At 37.7% G+C, this 22,418-nt stretch overlaps 1 protein-coding gene across 1 annotated transcript in view; it reads left to right on the forward strand.

Annotated features, from left to right (window-relative positions):
- Positions 1-2,147: 2,147 nt before the first annotated feature.
- Positions 2,148-22,418, forward strand: part of LOC108669067 (long-chain-fatty-acid--CoA ligase 5) — a 44,189-nt gene continuing 23,918 nt past the window's right edge. The window contains exons 1-9 of the mRNA XM_018156351.2: positions 2,148-2,492; positions 3,366-3,569; positions 4,016-4,079; positions 4,466-4,644; positions 5,078-5,177; positions 6,157-6,278; positions 6,800-6,985; positions 17,927-18,040; positions 20,902-20,929. Of these exons, the coding sequence (XP_018011840.1) occupies positions 2,427-2,492; positions 3,366-3,569; positions 4,016-4,079; positions 4,466-4,644; positions 5,078-5,177; positions 6,157-6,278; positions 6,800-6,985; positions 17,927-18,040; positions 20,902-20,929 (1,063 nt within the window). The 5' untranslated portion in view covers positions 2,148-2,426. The remainder of the gene's footprint in view (positions 2,493-3,365; positions 3,570-4,015; positions 4,080-4,465; positions 4,645-5,077; positions 5,178-6,156; positions 6,279-6,799; positions 6,986-17,926; positions 18,041-20,901; positions 20,930-22,418) is intronic.

Consider the following 22,418-nt stretch of genomic DNA (forward strand, 5'->3'; position numbering starts at 1 on the left):
CAGGGCTGCCATTAGGAAGTCACATTTCCCTCATTCTGCGGCGGCGCCCCCCATTTGCGAACTATGACACTTTCCTCAAGTTTGTCATTTGCATATGTAACTAGAAGAGTTCTACTACTATGCACCAAAACCTGGAGTTATTTGGAGTTATTTTACCAAAAAATATAATTGATTTTACCACCCGGTCTAAGTTACCCCAAGAGCTGGGGTAACAAAGACCATCACTTTTTTTGAAATTACATAAAGACTATGAGAGGCAGGAGCCAGCAATTTATGGTGAGTGAAGCTAGAGTATAGACCTGTATTTTGCATGTTTCAATTCAAGTTTAATTTAGCTAGTAAAAAATGGCATCATTTATAAAGAAAAAGTGGTCTAAGTTACCCCATTTTATGGTACCTCTGATAAGGTCTGGAGCAAAAAATATTTGCCATATTGAAAATTTTTCTTACAGTAAAGTTGCACCCAGGTGTTGGCTTAAAAATGTAATTGACAGAATTTGCCTATCTCATTAAAAAAAAAAGGCAGCCATTGTCGCACAACGGGGTAAAAAGGGACACCCCCCGGGGACCGGGGTAATTAGAGACACCTTTAAAAATGCATTTACAGTAGAACCTCAGTTAGCAAAGGCTCCAGTTAACAAAGAAATTGATTAACAACAAAGAATTTTGAGTACATTTACCTCGCTCTGCGAAAAAAATTCACTTATCAAAAAATGAGTGCATCATAGGTTGTCACAAAATTGTACATAGAATGCCATATATAGAATTGTGCACCGGGCATCATAGAATGAAAAGTAATTGACCTAAACTATGATTTATTTCTTCAAAACATATGATGGTTGTCACTAAAATATTTTCTGTTTCAGGTACGTTTTTCACAATCTTTTTTGTTATAGTGAAATCACTAGGCTTGATTAAAATTGTGCAAAATTACAAACCATCCTGTAAGCTTACAGATACAGAAGAAATGCTACATGGCTGCTGATATGAAGCTTGCAGTGGACAAGGTCGTTGTCAATGCTCAATGGCATGTCCATGGATACAGTAATATCACATTAATAATACGGTAATTAATGAATATGGTAATATCATATAAATAAAGGAAAAACAAGTCGAAATCACAGAAAATGTCATTTATTTTACATCTACATCGTCTACAATGAAAGAGGAGGACTTCAGAGTACTGTTAGTAATGGATGAGTACACTCTGCATGCTTCAAATATTTGAAATTGAGTTTTATTTCATTGAGTTTTTATTTATTCCCTTTTTACCCCATTTCAAGATTAATTCAGGAGCCTTTTATATTGCATCTAGCACCTTACAAATAGCATATGGAATTTTTTTGAAGATGCCATTGGATAGCCCTCGCAAAGAGCTATAAAATGAGCCTAAATTTGTTTCTGAAATGTTTCATGGTAAGAAGTTACTAACAAAAAATGCTCAAAACCGTCCCTTTTTAACCTGTTTGATGGTATATATGAAATTTTCTTGTCATTCTCTAATTATGAAGATGATAAGATAGTGAAACTTGTTACATCTATTTGAAAAACATTTTATAATTTTTGCTCATTGTGACCTGTAAAAATATCAGCTGGAGTTTTGGATAAGTTTCATCCATATTCAATTTTTCTTATTATTTACATTTTCACACAACCCTCAAAAGCTCAAATCATGAAGGGATCAATTATGAAAGAATTGAGCAAGTGGCTTAAAAATGGCTGTAATTGAATGCAAGCACAGGATTTTTTGTCTCATTCACGAGTGGCTTCTTTCCAATTTTCCAGAGTGGCATGCTCATGAACAATATCAGCCACCTTGCCAAATTTCTTCTGTAAAAAAAAATTAAGAAAAAAAAACAAATTTTGCTAGCATTTTTTTGAAACTAATCCATAGAATCATATTTGCCTGCAAATTGTTGAAAATTAATTCCAAATATTGGATCTACATAACTCTCTACTCTAGGGCTTGCCAAGGGCTCTCATCTAATTGTTGAATTGTGATTTCCACAATTCACAAATTTTTGAAAATATCTCTCTACATAGTGGCAATTAAGAGACTTTATTAAGACTTTATTTATTATATTTCAGTTCATTTTAATTCCATTATTTCATTAAAAATTTTATTCACCATCTCTATGATACCGTAATGCCTGAAAATCATGTTACTTTGGTGGTCTATGTACACATAGGACTTGGTCACCCAGAGTCCTGATTTTGCCACTATTGATCAAAGGCCAAGGCACATTATCATATTGGTCTCTGTGTACCGCAGTTGGGACAACTTATAAACCCTCTTTTATTAAACTAAAGCCAAAAGTTATTTTACAGTTGCAAATTTTATACATTTTTTGTGCGTTGATGAATTTGTCCAATGCATAATAATTTCTATTTTTTTCAGGTAAAAGTTTCTAGTGTTAATCCTCATCATGAAGAGATCAATACCTGATGATGGCTTTTCAGAGCTTGAACACAGTGATCCATTCTCAAAGCGGGTGAGCATATGTCCTGGTTTTGATCTAAAGTATAATTGAATCCCATTAGTAAATAGTGTGTATTGCTAATTTTTATGTACCTACACACTGATTGAAGATCTTTGATCTCTTGCATAAATTGTCAAACTTAAGGCAATGCCTAACATTGCATGCAAGTTCAAACTGTAAATCATGCATTTTCATTGATGGTAATTGTCACTAAGAGTTCTGAATTACAATTCTTAAAATTATAGTGCAGTGCACTCACTTTGCATGTGTCTCTTGGGTGTGAGGCAAACATGTCACACAGTCATATGTTAGTTTTAGTCACAACATGACTAAAACATGTTACATGTTTTAGTTGGTAGGTTAGCAACAACCTTTTTGGGAAACGGATAATGATGAGAGTAAAATCATTCTTGTATTATTTTGGTACTGACAAATAAAACTGAATTTAGGATACAGTTCAATGAAATGGCTATTGGTTAGAATTTGAAACAAAGTATTGCAAAAGCATAGGTACTAATTGCAAGGAATAATTATCTACTTAAGGAGCTTGAACAAGATGCATATGGGATCTGACATTAAAAAGCAAAACATAAATTTTATGCATCCAAACCTTACACCATAAGTGAAGAAATGAGGTAAATGTAAAGTAAGTAGAAGCAATTACTTTTCAAAATTTTAATGTCATTATTGTTGGCATAATTTTTTAATGTTGCTTGATTCCTCCAATATAAGTGAAATGAGTAAAGTCAAACGTTCATGTCCAAACAGCCCATATATTTTCAGTGCCATGCTTCAAGGAAGCAAATCTGTATTCTCAAAATATATGCATGATAGATCACTAATATACTTTGAATCAAAAGTGTTACACACAATCTTCCATTTCAGAGTCGTAAGAAAAATGTGGATTTCTTGGGTGACCTCGCTGATGAAGGGGAAGTACAGCCCAAAGAAAATAAAAGAAAACTTGCTGCGGATAAAATCAAGAGAGATAAGAAGAATTTCCCTGGATTATCCACTAATGTTGTCAAATATATTCGAGGCAATGCTAATGAAAATCTTGAGAATCTCATCAACAAATATCTTAAAAAGGTGAAAACCCTGCTGTTGTATTGAAAAATTTTCACATAGATATTGATACAAATTTCTATAGATGATAATTACATCAAAATATTCCCTTGACATATATAATTTTTATAAAGCCAGGGTTTTTGCTTTGAAACTTGTGAATTACTCTGATTCTATGGCTGCCACTTAATTTGCCAATGATATTTTTGCTTCAAAGAAATGAATGATTGAAAATCCTTGGCAGGTGTATAAACAATTAATTATTTATTGAATTAAACTATTTATGAAGCCAAATTTTTCTTTGTAAACTAGTTGCAATTTCTTTGTTTCTCTATGTAATGAATGGATTTATTTCTATTCATGCACATTCATCTCATATTCATATCATGAAACTGGAACCATGTTTGGAATATCACAATGTAATGAAAAAAGCATTTTAATGTATAAATATTTTGAATTGTATTTTACAGCACAAAATATCAATGATAGATGATATCCGGACTGAAGTGGATGCCAACATTAAGGCTCAAAAAGGTAAATGTACCTGCATATAAACCACATTAGAGAGCAAATAATTGTCATGTGGCAACTTGGAAAACAAATCAGTGATATAAAATTATTTGTGCCATGTTCTCTGATATTGCTATCCTTGAAATTGTTGTAATATAAATATAAGTATTAAATAATATGTAACAAAATATAAATATGAACTTTGCATCTAAAGGTTTTATGTCAGCAGTTAATCTCAAGTATCTTTATCATGTTCTTAAATATTGATTTTTAATAGATTTGCATTGTTAAAATTAGCATTTAAATAGTAATTGACTTATTTTTAAACGATTCTAGCTTAAAAATTTCCATCTGTGGTGCAATTTGAATAAGCTTTTTGGCCTCATGTTAACTGTTTGCTCTTGGATCAGGAGCTGTGCGTGTCAAGCTCTCAGAGATGCAGCGTCTGGAACGTCTCAAGAGGATGCAGCAAATCGCTCCGAAGCTGGACGAAGAACAGAAGAATATAGAAGAATATTTCAAGGACAGTGCACCTATAGATACTTCACTCACTTTTGAATCCATGCATCTTCATGAAAAACTAATGCTGGTCAGCTTTCTTTGTTTAACATATTATGTCAGCGTCTCCTAAGATTTTGTTTTTAAGCCTAATAATTTCCAGGCTCAGATTCCACTCTACACACATCTGTGTTTGATTGTATGAACTCTGAACAGTTTTGTATTGAATTTCGCCATTAAAGAAATGCCAGCAAAACCAAGAATTTTTGGGATCATTCAAGGAAAATTTTGCTGTTAACCTGATTTAGTTTGTAATGCATTTCTTTAAGTAAATACTTTGGACATGATGCATTTTTTTTATGCATTAGTTCCACTTTGTAGAAACTATGCATTTATATGTTCTAAAAATTGAATAATTTTGTACTAATTCTACTTAATTGAATTTTAAATTTATTTTTAAAGGTTAAACCTTATAAATTCAAACCCTCGTGTCTTATTGTTGAGTTCTTTGTTCTGTTGCCCAGGCTATCAAGAAGATGGATTACACCTCACCCACCCCCATCCAGTCTGCCACCATCCCCGTGGCCATGGCTGGCAAAGATGTGTGTGGCTGCGCGGCCACAGGTGGGCACAATTTAGAAAAAAATGATAGAATTTAGAAAAAAATATAACTCAGTACTCACTGCAGTGAGTGACAGAGAGCACATTTTCTCGTCGACGAAAACTTGAGGTCACGGACGGACGGACATGGCGAGCACAATAGTGCTTTTTTTCCATAAATGAGAAAATGCGCTAAAAATGATAGAATTTAGAAAAAAATCATAGTTATTGTCACCCCTTGTTTGATATTTAGGCTGATAAGTTCATGGTTTTGGATTTTTTCGCTACACATCAGTTTTTTCGTCTCAACAATGTCAGAGAAAGCTCATTAGCATATGTGGGAGCTTGTGGGCTTCTGTCATAACTTCTCTTTAGATGAGAACTTATTCATTCAATATCAGGGTTGTACAAAATCCAATATTTCAAATTGCTCGACTGGCCTAGCTTTTATTGAGAATTAGAACAGTTATATGTGGCTTATAATAATTGAATTTATATTAATTTCCATCCAAAAGAATTTCGTCATTCTTTTTGTAGAGATTATCATCAAATATTCTCAACATACATAAATACAATTATTGCTCAAAAAGTGTGTTTCATCTAGACATCGATGAAATGGAAACTATTGATCGCAACGAGCCTAAATAATGGTTGTAATTTAAAGCTTCTGCAGCAAAGTAACTATGCAATTCTGAAGAAGGAAAATCTAGCGTAAACATTGTAATGCCGAAATAAACTCAAACATTTGCTCAATTTACATTTAGTTGTCTGTGAAACCTTCCTTTTGATTTCATGTGTCAACAACTTCAGGTTTTAATGTCAAAAACAACTGCCTGGTTAGTTATTTGGGCAGCTCTCCGGGGCAGATACCTAGTACAACCCTGTTCAATATCAGAAACATTAATGTTTCTAGATATCTATTAATCTATTATGCCATTATATTATGAGTCTCATTCGTCTAAATTCGGTTACTACTTCTCTGATATTAACCACCCGTCCTCAGGCACTGGCAAGACCGCCGCCTACCTACTGCCGGTGCTAGAGCGGCTACTGCAGCTCGAGGAGAACCCAGTGAAGGCGACTCGTGTTCTGGTCCTGGTGCCTACCAGAGAGTTAGGTGTGCAGGTATGTGCTTTAGCTTCGCCATGTGCTTGTGTTCTGTATGTGCATCAGTTCATGATAGCTATTTCTTATGCACTCTTGCTGCCTAAATTACGACGTGTGAAACGCATAAAAAATGGTGAGGCTCTTATCCACCCAGTAGCATAAGGGATATATTACTCCTGCTGTTCACTTGTGAAAGACAGCTACGAGTATGAACCTCGCTCAGGCTGTCCACTTATTGCATTGTCTTCTCTTATTCCATTTTTATCATTTGTTATTTAAGGCTCTAATGTATTTATCGAAAACTACATATTTAATTTAACATATTTAAACATATTTAGCTCATGCATTCAAGTAATTTTCATTGAATGGCGAAATAGCATACAAATGCAAAATTATTTGAGTAGGAAAATTAGTTGCGACGCAACCTGATTAAATGGCTTTTTACTTCATTTTTTGTGCAATGGATAATTGTTATTTATGGTTTATTGTTCGTGATATTGAGAAATTGAGGCTCTGCTACACGCCCGTTATTTGCACAGGTGTTTGAGGTGTGCCGCAACCTGACGAAGTACACAACCATCACGAGCGTGCTGGTGGCTGCTGGCATGCGCAGTAATGTACAATGGAAGGAAGTACTTGAGAGGCCCGACATCATCATCGCCACGCCCGGCCAACTACTTAAGGGCTTCGCTCATCTCAAGGACTTCACTCTGGAGCATGTCGAGGTGCGGTAGTGGCTGCACCTGTCTCTTATACACATCTAGATGTGTATAAGAGACAGGTAGATACAGTAGCAGCGGCCGTTGGTAGACAGTAGATACAGTAGCAGCGGCCGTTGTTAGCCACGACTCGGCACACAACACCAGACCGAGCACGAGGTAGGCCTGTTTGGTACGGCAGATCTCTTAGGCCGTATGCGGTTACGGGAAATTTGAACTCTGGGCCATAAAAATGTCGCCTAAAATGCATCCTTAAAAAAAATTTTAAGGATGGTTTTAGTGGCTGTCATTTAATTTCCTAAATTACGCTCCCGTAAGTCCTCCGCTTAGACCTCTTTTCAGCACGCTGCCTAGTGCCTAATGTAGTGATAGCAGCCCAGGAACTGCTCAAGAATCAATTATTTATTCCTGAAAAATTTGTTTGTTTTGCGCGTAAATAATCACGCTCTTCAAATAATCCCCCCATTTTACATTAATTCTAAACCTACGTCTATTTTTTACGTTATTAAATCGATTAATCTTCGTTCAGTTGTGATAAGATATCATCGACAGCACGGCTCAGAATTAGATAAATCGCGTTCATATAATTCTAACACAATATCCGTTCTTACTTCTCGATGTACATTTTACTTTACTTGTGAAGAAGGCTTCTTAAAAACGTGTTCTACACTCTGGCCTCCCAAATATTGAAGCTTCTGTCTTTAGCATACGCAACCGTAATTAAACTCAGCGCTGGCAAAAGTCTACACATATCGGTGACTGTGGAACAAATCGGTGACTGTGGAACAAATCGGTGACTGTGGAACAAATCGGTGACTGTGGAGCAAATCGGTGACTGTGGAAGTGACTGTGGAACAAATCTTGACGAGGGTCTGGTGAAGGGACGCCCCTATGGAGCAAATCTGTGACTGTGGAACAAATCTTGACGAGGGTCTGGTGAAGGGACGCCCCTATGGAGCAAATCTGTGACTGTGGAGCAAACCTTCACGAGGCTCTCGTGAAGGGACGCCCCTAAGAAGCAAAAGTGTGACTGTGGAGCAAATCTTGACGAGGCTCTGGTGAAGGGACGCCCCTATAGTAACGGACGAGCAACCTGCTCCTTCCTCGTGCCATCTTCTGCAGGCCGCAGCAGCTTTCCTGCGGCGCTGTGCGTTAGGTCAAGGCCGGCGGAGGGAGGCTTGTGGACTCAGAGATCCATACTGCTCGATCTTTACAAGCACGGGCTTATCTATTCTCATTGTTAGATGTAATACTTGGGAACCCAACATGTTTTCACCATTACCATGGGTGTCAAAGTCTCTTTAGATACACAATTTTAGTCAATCTGCATAAATTAATTAATATAAAATTAAAATTGAATAATGTTTTACCGGTAGTGCATACTGTGCGTTATTTTCAATTGCGTATCAACTTTATTTATTTTGAGCTGGAGGAGGCCGTGCAGCTAAATGCAGCTACATGAAACTGAACGCGACGGCTCATTAATCTCACTTTATGTGAGATGAATGACTAAAATTTAACTTTTCAATGCAATAATCATCTAGCGAACAATTATCTATGCGTCATAATAGTAGGTTTTGTTCTTCATTGCTAGTGAATGATACACTAATGCAGGTGATGGTTCGTGTTACACGTTTGATACCATCGACAGTTACGGGCGCGCGAGCCTCTCCTGCCAGAAGACTCCAATCGCCTAAGATATTCGATGGAAAACTTTTTAATGCGAAATGTGGCCGTTATTAACGAATTATAGAAGCTTTTGAGAGTCGCCCAACAGGCCTGCTGGTCACTTTCGGGACGTTTTTGCGTCTAAATACAAGATTTAAGATTGTTATGTAGGAAATTATCATAGCGTGATTAGGACGTTGGGTCTGTTAAACTTTCCGTCTGCATTTAATTTCGCACGCGTAAAAGAAAAAAACGTTCGACGCAATGTCCCTCACCGACCAATACGACCCTTATGGGTCGTATGGGACCAATACGACCCTTATGGGGTCGTATTGGTCCTTACGACCCATCTAACGCAGGTAAATTTCTTAGCCTATATAATGAGCTAAGAATTTGTTAAATCATAAGGAAATGGGAAGCGATACTCAAACAATGTTGATAATTAACGGCTACAACCTGTCCAAGTTCTGCTCGAATATTGATTTCAGTCCAAATTTATCTCAGCCTGAAACTCATCGTTTTATTTACTATAGAAATTTTTCCAGAACTTGGTTTTGAAATTTGTGCAATTTTTTGCCCCCAAAGTAGCATGCTAGACTAAATTTTTTGTCTGTGCGTGACTGAGTGTTTTTGAAGGACGGCGGTTTAGTCCTTGCAGTTTCATGCGCTATCATATTATACCTTCATATTTTGACCATCGTATGTGCAGATGTAATTTAGCGCGCATGTAATTTTGCACCATTAGACCATGCAATCAGAGTTAAGATCGTTGCCTTGCTACTTCGTCATCTGATCCCTCATGTCTGGCAGGACAGATGCTCGCTCAAATTTATGTTATCCTTGAATATATTTGTTGCTTTGAGAAATATCAATTTAAATAACTGTATTGTTTAAGCTTGTTTTTTTTATTTAAATGTGGAATACATATAGAGAGATTTAGGGTACCGATAACCACGAAAAACTTGAAAGGTAAAGTTCTTGCATATATAAACCAAGACTCGCGCGGTCGATCAATATTTTTAAACTACATATGCAGCGGGCAGACGCGTTTACACAGATGCTGCTCGACCTTCAATACATCTGTTCCTGTACTGCATGCTGCCTCTGCCTCCATCGTTAATATCATCGACTCAAAGATTATGTACAATATCATCAATTGTGTTGTCACTAGTAAATTTTTTCACATTAGTAGATAAAGTCTCGTGTAAGAGATTTGTTGTTTGAGCAACGTTGACAGATATTTTAAAAGTATATTACGGGACTAGTCACGCGGCAAATTTTCCTTTGTAATATTGCTGCAAGGAATCCACCATGACTCGGGTTCTGATATTTTACTAAATTTTTTCCCAATTTTCTACTTTATATTTTATTATATAAACCATTTATTCATTAGAAGCATTTAGCGTTTCATCAATGAATTTAGAATGTGGTTCTAATCTTCTTTGGTAGCTCGACGCTGTTTAACGATCTGTCAATAACAAAGTTGCGCTTCTATGATTGCGATGTCTCAGCTAGTGAACAAGCGGCTCCGAGTAAAGGAAATAAGATCGATAGAATATTTTTAGAATCCTCCTTTTGAACAGGAGGTCTTTTTCCCGTTAGTCACGCAACGAGGGAACGGTGAAGCGAAGGAAACTTGTTTTCCTGGTAGCAATGCACTTTTATACACATTATTGAATTTATTGTACCCCTGTTGAAAATCATAGCCACCGCAGCACCGCTTGGCCGACGGTCACCCATCGGCGGTTCCTAAATTTCCTGAGATATAATTATTTGTAAGGAAGGCATGTAATTAAGGAGGACTTGCATGATGTCAGGGTTGGCAATGATTAAATCAAAATGATTAAATCATGTGATTAAATCACATGATTTTTTTATAAAAAAATCATGATTTTTTTGATTTTTTCGATTTATTTGATTTTTTTGATTTTTTCATATATTTAAAAATATTGAGTGGCAGTCTTTAATTTATATTGAGGTATTGTTATTCATGGTTTAGTATAAATGTACTATGAATGACAAATTGGTATATAAACTTGTTGCCTTTAGTGTGTATTAGGTTCCAATAAATGGAATGGTTTTGGTACAGAGGCATCAAGAGTACAATACGTTGTACGTAGCTAGCAGCTTAGCTAATTCTTATAAGGCTATAAGTAGTCTTTAAAGCTATTTGACTATTTGTTATATATTGATTACAATATACAATTTAAATGTGTTAGCTAGCTTATAGATCTATTGATAGTGCTGTGCACTGTGCTATCAGCTACCTATCTGTTATGTGACTCTTCAATGTTTAGAAGATCTGCATTCCTGAAGTGTTTTTGTATATTGAAGCCAGTTAAATGGTCAATATTTAGCTCCATTACCTTGCTCCATATAAACTTTACAAAGCTAATGAATAGACTTATCAATAATTGTTTACCCAAAAATCCCTAAGTGGTAAACAAAACCTTGGCCTGTTGGCCATTATTGAAGGCAATAAGTGCCCTTTCTAGCCATCCATTATGATCCACATACTGTTATTGTCAGTAGGCTAATTTCAACATAAAAAACAACACTTCAAAAAGACAAAAAAGGTGAAAAAATCAAAAAAATCAAATAAATCAAAAAAAATAATGAAAAAATCAAAAAAATCATTGATTTTTGATTTTTTAAAAAAAATCAAAAAAATCGCCAACCCTGCATGATGTTGATGTCCTATTTAAATATTTTCTCTACCTCCCCTGATTAAGATGATTTCGCTTCTAAATGATGTTTTTGTTTATGATCCTACAAATTACGGTCATATTGAAGTTACTTAGTAAATACTGTCAAGGCGCAGGCATAGCTAACGTGCAGTTTTCGGGTGAGCTTGAATGCTTTTCTTCATATACTGTAACGCAAAACAAACTTGCTGCTTTCTATACAGTTCATCACGAGTCTTCGGTTCTGTCTTTACACATTGTTGCTGTTTTTAGCCTATGGATTTTACTCTTAATGCTAATATCGTTATTTTAATTTTTTTTTGTTGGGGGGCGGGAGGGCTTGTAATATAATTCAACAAATACTATACTACGTTCAGTGCAACAGGTGATCATCAAAAGGTAAGCCCGTTTACTCCAAAAGTGTAATAGTGTGATCGCGTTGCTTTGCTTCACGCTTCTTCATACATCAATGTACGTGTGGTTAAGAAACTGCATTCACGCGTTGATCATTTTCTTGCATACCTGTGGTGAGTGTGAGCACGGTGAGTGGGACTGGTGAGTGGGGTGAACACGCGGAGTGGGACTGGTGAGTGGGGTGAGCGCGCGGAGTGGGATTAGAGAGTGTGGCAAGCTACTGGAGTGAGTGTGTATGAGTGACAGCCGTAATAAGTGAGAGTGGCGATAGTGTTGATCGTGCAGAGTGAGTGTGTATGAGTGGCGGGTGTAATAAGTGAGAGTGGAAGGAGTGTTGATCGTGCAGACTGAGTGTGTATGGATGGCGGTATTACTGGCCCCCAACTACTATAGACCGTGCAGGACAAGAATGCTTGCGATGTCTACAGGGCAAGCACATTGATAATGCTGAGCAACGCGCGTTAAAAATCTCGGCATCCATTGATCATTTCCACTATCAATAAATTAACGTTTATCTCTTTGTGTCAGTATTTATTGTCACGGTTCCCCAGTATGTTGATATCTCATCATTGATTCATGCCACCCCTCTGCCCTGTACTATAGCCTGACTTGATCATCGAACGTTCGCTCATCTTCCTGAAAAGATTTTGTCGCTAATTCTGGCCACACCAAACAATAGGCGCGCTGATATAGATATAAAAAGAGGGGGGCGGTGAGAGTGGCGAGTGGGGGCGGTGAGAGTGGCGTGTGGGGGCGGTGAGAGTGGTGGTGTGAGTGGCGAGTGGGGGCGGTGAGAGTGGCGTGTGNATCATCAAGGCACTCATGTCCATACATCATCAAGGCACTCATGTCCATACATCATCAAGGCACTCATGTCCATACATCATCAAGGCACTCATGGCCATACATCATCAAGGCACTCATGTCCATCTGTCTCTTATACACATCTAGATGTGTATAAGAGACAGTGGTACAACTGGGTGGTGGTGGTACAACTGGGTACTGGTGGTACAACTGGGTGCTGGTGGTACAACTGGGTGCTGGTGGTACAACTGGGTGAAGGTGGTACAACTGGGTGATGGAGGTCCGTGCTATTAAAAACTCACGGGTTAGTAGCTCCGTCGCTTTTTAAGCTAAACCCTTAAATTTCAGACGAGAAATAGGCCGCTACATGTACTTGGCAAGTTTTGATAGAAGGTCCCCTGAGCCCACCCGCAATCCTGCATCGTGGTTGCATAATCATTCGTCCACTCATCACATAATCATTCGTCCATACATCTGTCTCTTATACACATCTAGATGTGTATAAGAGACAGGCTGGGCACCACACCGTTGCCAGAGGCCACGAGCCGTGCTTTTAAAACGTGCTTGAATAGACGTACGGATAATTTCTCGCACCACACCGTTGCCAGGGACCACGAGCCGTGCTTTAAAACGTGCTTGAATAGACGTACGGATAATTTCTCATCTTTGATTGGCGAGTTCTGCAGTTTTGAAAGACGTCTGTTATGGGCTGGCGGAGGTGGGAACTTGTAAGAGTTTTTTCACGCACGGCCTCGTTGCGCGGGGTACTCAGGACGCCTCCTGATGATGACTTGCTGGTTTGAAGGCCCTTCTTGTTCGTCGCGGCTGGAAAATGGACTGGGTATTTACGTGTTGTTTGAAACTATCCTAGCTGGCTCCTGATTTGGCACTTTATTGTCATCGTTTTTGTTGGAGTTCCTCGTTATATTCAGTCGACTAGATTCTACGATGGTTCAACCTTGAGACATTTCTCGGACTGCATTTCGTATGGATTCGAGTTATATGTGAAATTCGTATCTCGCCCTCTCAGTGTAAAACTATTTCGAGTGGTTTAAAGATGGGAAAATAAAAGTTTACTTTTCAACATTAGTGGAACTAGTTACACTCATTCTCAACACCCGTCGTAATCTTTGGTATCGTTATCCCTTGTCTAGCCGATGCCTCTAAATTTGGCCTGTGTAAATCTTCCTGCCATTGGTTATGAGCTCAGCCTTGTTTCTGTTATTACTTCAGTGTCACAGATCTGCTGGCATATCCCTGATATCTCCTCTTCGTCCTCATTGTGACACGAGTGCTGATCTGCCTCTTTGATACTATATTTTATTGCATGTCAGATTGCTTTTGAATTACATGAATAAATTTAGCTTCATAAAGCTCTGCGTATGTGTGATCCGCCCATAGGTTCGTACGTCTTCCCTCTATGAATATTACCATTATGGATGCATGAAGAAATCGCTAGATCAAGTGCAATAAGTTAGAGCCGAGAGCGGCAATTTATTGCACTTGTTTGATAAACCAGTACAGCATTTCCTATATACTACACACTGGTCACATTTACTTGATTAACGATCAGAGATTGAAGTTTTTCGTGTCTATTTGGACATTGTAAGTGGCAGTGACGATTTTTCGTAGCCCTAGCGTCCTTTAAAGTCTATTGAAAATTACGAGATTGAAAAATTGAAATACATTACTCTCCAGCTGCGAAAAGTAATTTTCTAACGTTCATAATTACTATGGCAAATAATTATCTATCTAAATTCAACTTTGAGGTGTCGACGATGTGCTTTGTTTCGTGATTTAGTGTCGTCGTCTAATGGATAATTCAACCATCGTTTGGAAATCCAAATGGCTCTTCAATTTTTCCGGCTATGTTCTGACGTATGTTTTTGTCTGTCATTAAAAGAGTGCAAAAAGTGCTTATGGCTTCATGGGGCTGGTGTATATAAGGAAGCGGCTTGCGAGGACCCGTCAGTTGAGCTGCTACAGTTGAAGTGTATTGTTTCCAGTCTTATAGTAGTCATCGCTTTGCAGAGCTTTGCTGCCTCAAGCTGTGCAGGCGCCTAAATCGCTCATTCCAGTGATACATAATCAGATCATCGTAGAAATAACCATCAAACTCCGCCACACACTTCCTCGAAAATCTACGCGTTGCTTGTCTCAATTTGTCTTGGTACATCACATTACTTCTGCATGTAAGTGATACGGAGTGATGTTTTCGCGGAGTTCGAATGAGCACATGCTCGAATCAAAGATATTTGAAATTATGTCGCACGGATAGATATTTTTATATCAAAGACTAAATTTCTACATTTCTATAGCTTGTTTTAATATTGATGTATTCGGCTGAGATATAGAGATCCCGCAGGATAATTTCTTCGCTTTTAAATTAGGAAAAACTTAATAAATTGTAACGAAGTATAATGAATTAGTAGACGGGGCTGATTTGTACGGAATTGTTCTCGTCGTCGTGTTACGCTTATTTTAATAACTATTCGAAAATGAAAAAAAGTCACCCTTTTCAGTTTGATTATAGCAATTCTACAGCTAGATTGGGTCAACGGCGTAGGTATTATCTGACATGAATAAACTGGCGTAGTTGTCAGGCCTTCATCCGCTCTTCTTCGTAACCTATAATTTTCATCTCTCTCAACATTCTAAACGTTCTGTTAGGAATAGAGTTATCGGTCAGCTGTGTAGGTACGTGTTATAATACCTTTTATATTTTTGTTATTTTTCTCCCTGTTGTGCCTCATAGAATTTTGGGATCATGTGGTCGTATAACAATTATTTTGCGATCAATTTCAGTGGTACATTTTAATGCGTTTAGCATCCTTCGATTATAGATTACATATAATTGATTTTTCATTGATATACAATAACGTGCATAGACATGAGATGGAAACATTGCGTCGCCTCATGAAAGCTTAAAAAAACTTCCGAGTTCATATTAATGTTTTCTCCACATGTTTTGTTTCGGGTGCGATGAGGTCGCCCGTGTCTCTAAACGCAAAAACTACTTTAATTAACAAATCCCTCGCAGTGCAGAATGTAGCGTCCAGTGGCAAAAACGCGCTGGGCATACGGAGCAAGTCGCGAGAAAGTTGACGCTCTCCTCTTACTTTTGCTTTTTTGCACGTTTACATTCGCTTTCGCTGCTCTGCACCTCACGTGTACGCAAGTTTTATGAGTTAACTTTGCTGGATTACGACCTACATTTGTGTGCCTTGTCGTCCTATCGTGTCATCAATAACTATAATGAATTGTAGGCATTATGAATAATGTGGTGTCACTAAAGCAGTGTCATGTCATTAATTAAAGTTTCGGCAATGAAAAGACTGCAACGCGTTCTTTAATTACCAAAATAATTAAATAATTACGCACGTAGTTTCAATAGATTTGGTTGTTAAACAATCTAATTAATTTTATTTGATTAGATTGGTCAATTAATAATTACTGTGGCTTATATTTTCTCCGATTTTGTTTCCCATTTTGATTGTTTGTTAAGAGTTAAGACTGCTACCTGCGTCAAGGGTCTTAATTCAAAGCTAATCTCTCTAATTAGACTCCAGCGACGATTTCGCAAGTTGCATAACGGACGCGTCTTCTTGCTTGCTTTTTGTTTCGATGGTATTGATGGTATCTTACAATTAATCCAACGGGTTACAAGTAATCCAACGAAAAATTTATTTACTCGTGCACTCTCTTCGTTTTATTGTTTGTGGAAACAATTGATGCTGCGAACTTTAGAATCGTGTGACATATACATGTCCAACTTAGAACGTGAAAACGGTTGCCCTATTATGGGCGATATTGGCAATCGCGGAACCAGCTTGACCTAGACCTCGGTACTGCAACATGCTCGATGTCATGATCTCGACAACAATGAACCTAGACCTCGGTACTGCAACATGCTCGATGTCATGATCTCGACAACAATGAACCAGTTACCGAAAATATGCGAACGGCGCACCATGACTTCATATCTAACATGGCAAGATGCTGAGCGAAACATAGAACCTACAATGACGATATTTTTGCCTGAAAATTTTTTTTCAAAGCACAAACTATTTAATTCGAGGTATGTGACACGTGTAGGTGTTTCAACGCTCCACGCATGATTGATTTCTCAGTTCGAACGCTTGACGATTCATTTCGAAGTATTTCGTGTATATACACTCTCGCTTAATTGTGCGTCAAGCGAATAAAAACTAGGACATCGGCTCCGAGGAAAATGGTGCAAAATTGAAATGTTTTTTAATACTTTCTTTTCATGACGAGGTGCTATACTCGCCACAATATTCACTTCTAAGCAACAACAATAATTATTTATGATATCTAATTATACCACGCTAGGAACAATTCTGATTACTTATTTTAATTATAAATCTGAGAGCTCGCATTATGTGAGTGCTCAATGCGATTAATACGCAAAATTTGTTGAATTGGCTGAGCAAAATTTGTTGAATTGGTTGATTCATTACGCGAACAATGCCGGCCACGGCAAAGTGCAACTGAACAACAATAATAAACTCGACCGGCATGAGGAAGCGACGAGGTTTTGTGTTCTGGGGATTGTGTTCTCTGGCTAGAACGCACGAGAGCTCGTTGTGTTCATTTTGTGTGAAGTTGAAAATTTGATGTCAGAATCACTGGTATCAAACTATTTGCAAAATTTCTTAAATTTTCCAGAATATTATCAATATAAAATAAATTGTAGTATTTCTCTTGTACGATGACAATTTTCAAGATGAATCTGTTGTTTTATACGCATTACAGTGAATATTATTTTACACTAATGTATATTTTATTCATTGGGATGCATGTTTCCATTCATTTACTAGATTGGTTGTGATGGTTTTATGTTACAATGATCGCCATGTTATATACTAGTGGGCCGTTTACAAAATTCTATGTAAATTCCACTGCCTCGTAAACCAAGTCATTGAGTAGCCGTTTATTTGCTTGACAAACTTGAGCTGGTGTATCAGAAACTCTGGTGTTGACCTTAGGGCAGTTGGGGAGAACGCTGAGCTTACAGACATTTTTTTTGTAAACTTATTAACATATTTTCCTAACATTTACTCATTAAAGGAAACGTTTAGTCATAGCCCAAACGTCGTTAGTTATGATGTGGATTCGTCGCTAGATTTGATGTGGAAATTGTGTGGTGTTCGTAAATATTTAATAACATTTATTAACCCTGCATGACACCCTTGTACATACCCACGTTGTTTTGTTCTGGGAGATCTCGTGTTAAAAAGGCAGGAATGTTGAATAAAGAGCTCAAGATGACCCCTAAAAAAGATTATTAATGAGCGCATGATGTTTGTCCCGGCAGAACAGATTATTAATGAGCGCATGATGTTTGTCCCGACAGAACAGATTATTAATGAGCGCAGTCATGGAGGTGAGTCTGCCTGTCATGGAGGTGAGTCTGCCTGTCATGGAGGTGAGTCTGCCTGTCATGGAAGTGAGTCTGCCTGTCATGGAGGTGAGTGGCCAGCTTCCTGTTCTACGTTCTTCTGGGTCATATAATTACCAGCGTTTAAATTGATTCAAATTTTAATCATTTCTTCGTTATAATGAAACCATCCGTATAGTTGTAGTCCTCTACAAATGAGGCAGTAAAAATTTCATTTATACAAATTACCATTGAAACCGTACTACTGATTAATATGCGTGTTATTCGAAATCAAGACCAGTATGGCTGAAATTGTCAACACTTCCAACGGCTGGAATTACTAATTCAACTCGAATAATCGGTCTGGCCGACGGATACCCGCCCATTATTGTTGTATATTAATGTTTTAAATATTATCAAATCCCTTGCCAATTACCCTAGCCAGGTTCAAACTCTGCTTTCACCGCGTAAGTTGATTTTGAACTGCTTTCGCTGGGGCGGTTCTGTTAGCCAACATAGCTGTTAATTTATATAAATGGGCTCATGCATGAACGCGTGCTAATGTTTAATGTTCTCTAGATGCCAAGGAAGATCTTTCTTGCCAGCGACCGAGCTCCAGCCACTCGAGTCCTCGCACCATATAGTTTATGAATACTTTTTTACAAATCTCAGTGCGATTTATAAGTAGTCATAATACATTTCATGGACCGCCTTGTATTAAGGTGAATTTTTTAGTAGGAGGACAACACTATAGACGGACTCGTTATAAAAGCATGCCTTATTTTGAACAAGACAGGTTCGGTTCTTTCTGACTTGGCAGAAATGAATCGCGCTTTTGATTAATTAGACTTGACATAACTCAATAGTTTATGTTTCGTTTTACTCGCTCGTATAAGTTTACGCACTGCCTCCATGTCAATTGTTCTGCTGCCACTTCTCGGCTGTTTTCGGCTAATTTCCGAAGGGTTTTATGTTTACCCAAATCAAGAAATTCATGTCGAAGCGATGCAGAGAGGTTGTTTTCGAGTACGATAGTAGGAACGTTGTTTATTTTTTTCCATACTTCGGCCCTGCGTCCGTAGCTATGTCAAGAGAATTAAAAGTCTTGTTCTCGAAGTACTTTCTAAATGTCAATCTTCACGCTTTGTTGGCAAAAAATAAAAAAAATCTGTTCTTCCATTATTCACAAAATCATGCTCCCTTCTCATATGCGATCGTCCTTAGTTTATTATTATTGTTGTACACGATGTACATCTGCGTTACGTCTGGATGATTTCACGCAATCTTTATTCTAGGGTCGCAGAGCATAAGGGCAGGAGTTTTAGGACCGGACAGTTACTATTGCGCCCTCCTCATTCGGCTGTGCATACCTACTCACGCCGAGCAGTGTGATGTCCCTGTTTCTGACAGTTACTTTAAGCTGTTAGCTTCCACTTCCGCTACATCAGATCTGCGTATTTTAGAATCCATGTACGTACATTTTTGAATTCAACTGAGGGCCAGTTTGAATTCAATTTTAGCCCCTATCCACTTGAGGTTGTGGAAAGATGTGTTTTGCAGTTTTTTATTATGTTTTGCCAATCATTTGTAATTTTGACTTTAATTCCGGTTCCTTGAATATCGATTATACTAGTTATAATTTTAGAACAATCGTTTGTACTCGTTTCTAAATTCTAGGTATCTGGACTCCGAACCGCTTTCTATTAAGATCTTATGAACTTGTGTGTAATTTTCTTTGCTTTTAAATTTCTTATTACGGTACGATTGAGCATGTTTCATCCTTGCGGCTGCTACGTCTCCAATCGAAGTAAAAACTTGGTAAATAAATCCATTGCTTGAACTGGATTTTTGTGACATTTCCTTGACTGTCGAATTCAAAATACATCATTTGAATTTTCTGTCGTCTTAGGTTATAAGTTTACGTGCAATTTGTGCATCATAAACTCGCGCCTATTTTGCTGGGCTGCAATAAACTAAATAAAATTACATGTGTGCGGATGATGTACGTATCATAAGTTGAGAAAACTCGCGCGGTTCCTTATTGTGGAAAACTTTTTAAATCAAAATTGGACGAAACAGTTGAACCTCTTGTGTGAATTAATGTATTGTTCTACCCAATATCCTTGAAGTTTGTGTTTTGAAATTGTCTACGTAAAGAATTAAACAAAATTCAAGTAATAAGCATATCGGAAGAAGTTGAATAATATGAATGGAATTTCTGTACCGTCATTTTTGACGTTTTTTTTGACGTCATTTTTGACGTATTCCCATCGCCACCTGGCTGACACGAGTTCTTTTTTCATAGATTGGGGACGATAACATTTTCTCGCTCATCGACGCTCGTTTTTAATTTGTTTGTCTTTCCCGTCAAAACTTTTACCATCGTAAACTTACATGTTTATCGCCGCTCATGTATCACGTAGGATACTTAATTACGTGGTGCCACATTTTTGTGATCAGATATCGAAATATCAATTATCACAAGGTTAGATATCGAAATAAGACATCGTTACCAAACTCCTTGCACATTGACGAGCCAGGTCTTTACGTCGCTATTGATGTATCTGAGTTTACATGAGTTTACTTCAAAACTCTTCTCATTTTCATTGGATTGATCAACTATAGTGAAGGCTTTATAATTTTTGGTAATGCACCAGCGCAGGCCCCTGCTATTAGGACTGAAATAAAAGAAAAGTTTCTTAGTTCGTTTCTGCTGAATGTTCAAGTTAATGCATTTTCTCTGCGTTGGAATCCTTAGTTATACTTTAGTTGTGTAGAGGTTTTCGTCGTCGTTTTTTTAGTCTATAGATTTTCTTTGTCGATAAAACTGCTTGATCATTTGACAATGCGAACTGGCTGGGAGAATTTTCAAGCTCCTGACTCGTGAGCAAGACAGCAGTCATGTGAACCACGTGAAGCTCCCAGTTGATTATACTCAATGGTCGGGGCAGAGGAGATACGAGGGCTGGCTCCTGACTCGTGAGTAAGACAGCAGTCATGTGAACCACGTGAAGCTCCCAGTTGATTATACTCAACGGTCGCAGCAGAGGAGATACGAGGGCTGGCGCGGGGACGCGAGGGTGACGGCAGCGAGGGGTAGTCAGTGCTAGCCGTAACTATTTTGGTTCAGTTATTAAGATATCGTTGTGTCGTCGGTAACGCGGTGCTCTCTGTCGCTTCTATGCTACCGTTATGAAATCGTATTTTCTTTTCAGTTTGTGATTAAGCTCCTAAATGTCCGTCTTTGCTCAAACGCTTAATAAGAATAATTTAATAAAACTATATAATTTAGCTCCGCTGATGGCTACATCTCAGAATTATATTATTTCATAGGCTGCGAACTAAGATTTTATTACACGTGTGCAAACGAACCGACATTATACTCATATATGGATCCATTTCAAAACAGATGAAAATACTTCGTGAATCTGTGAAATTGAGGCTCTTAATAAATTACACGCTACGTATGAATCAGCAGGAATCTTGATACTTCGTTCGCTCGTGATCATTACGTGCAATAAAATTGATGAAATTAACTGTTTTATTATAATTTAATTGTTATGCACTTGATACTCGCCTCTAATTGAGGTCACGTGCAATAAAATTGATGAAAATAACTTCTTTATTATAATTAAATTGGTATGCAGCCAATATACTGTTAGCTAATTCTTATGTAGTAAGGAATGAGTCTGAAGTATTTCCTATACCGTCATGCATGCCTGGGCAAGTTCTTTAATGAGTTTACAGTTACAGTTCAGTGAACTCAAAGTTATTACAGTTCAGTGAACGAGGGACTTTGGAGCAGCTTAGGTTTCAAGCTTCTTTGCTGTGATTAATCAGTATTTTTATCTACATGCTTTGATTGTGTATACAATGGGCATGGCTGCAGCATTCACCGATAGTTGTTAATTTTTGCCTGCATAGCAATGATCTGTTATTTACTGCATTTACATATATCATCAAGGTACTCATGTCCATACATCATCAAGGCACTCATGTCCATACATCATCAAGGTACTCATGTCCATACATCATCAAGGTGTTCATGTCCATACATCATCAAGGTACTCATGGCCATATATCATCAAGGTGTTCGTGTCCATACATCATCAAGGTACTCATGGCCATACATCATCAAGGTACTCGTGTCCATACATCATCAAGGTACTCATGGCCATACATCATCAAGGTACTCGTGTCCATACATCATCAAGGTACTCATGGCCATACATCATCAAGGTACTCGTGTCCATACATCAAGGCACTCATTAAAATGTTTAGGACTTGGTTGAAGATGCAAGTTTTAGTTACCTTAACCACGTTCATTTCTGAGAGCTCAATAAGCTTAATATGACGAAAGTTTAATTTTAAATGTTGGGAAAAGCTTTTTCTTTGTATAAATAAATCAAACTTTCATCACATGAAATAGCAGAAGAAATTATAATTTGTTTTCACATTTGAATAAACC

Source organism: Hyalella azteca, unplaced genomic scaffold, assembly GCF_000764305.2.
Source record: "Hyalella azteca isolate HAZT.00-mixed unplaced genomic scaffold, Hazt_2.0.2 contig16262, whole genome shotgun sequence".
Lineage (NCBI taxonomy): Eukaryota > Metazoa > Arthropoda > Malacostraca > Amphipoda > Hyalellidae > Hyalella > Hyalella azteca.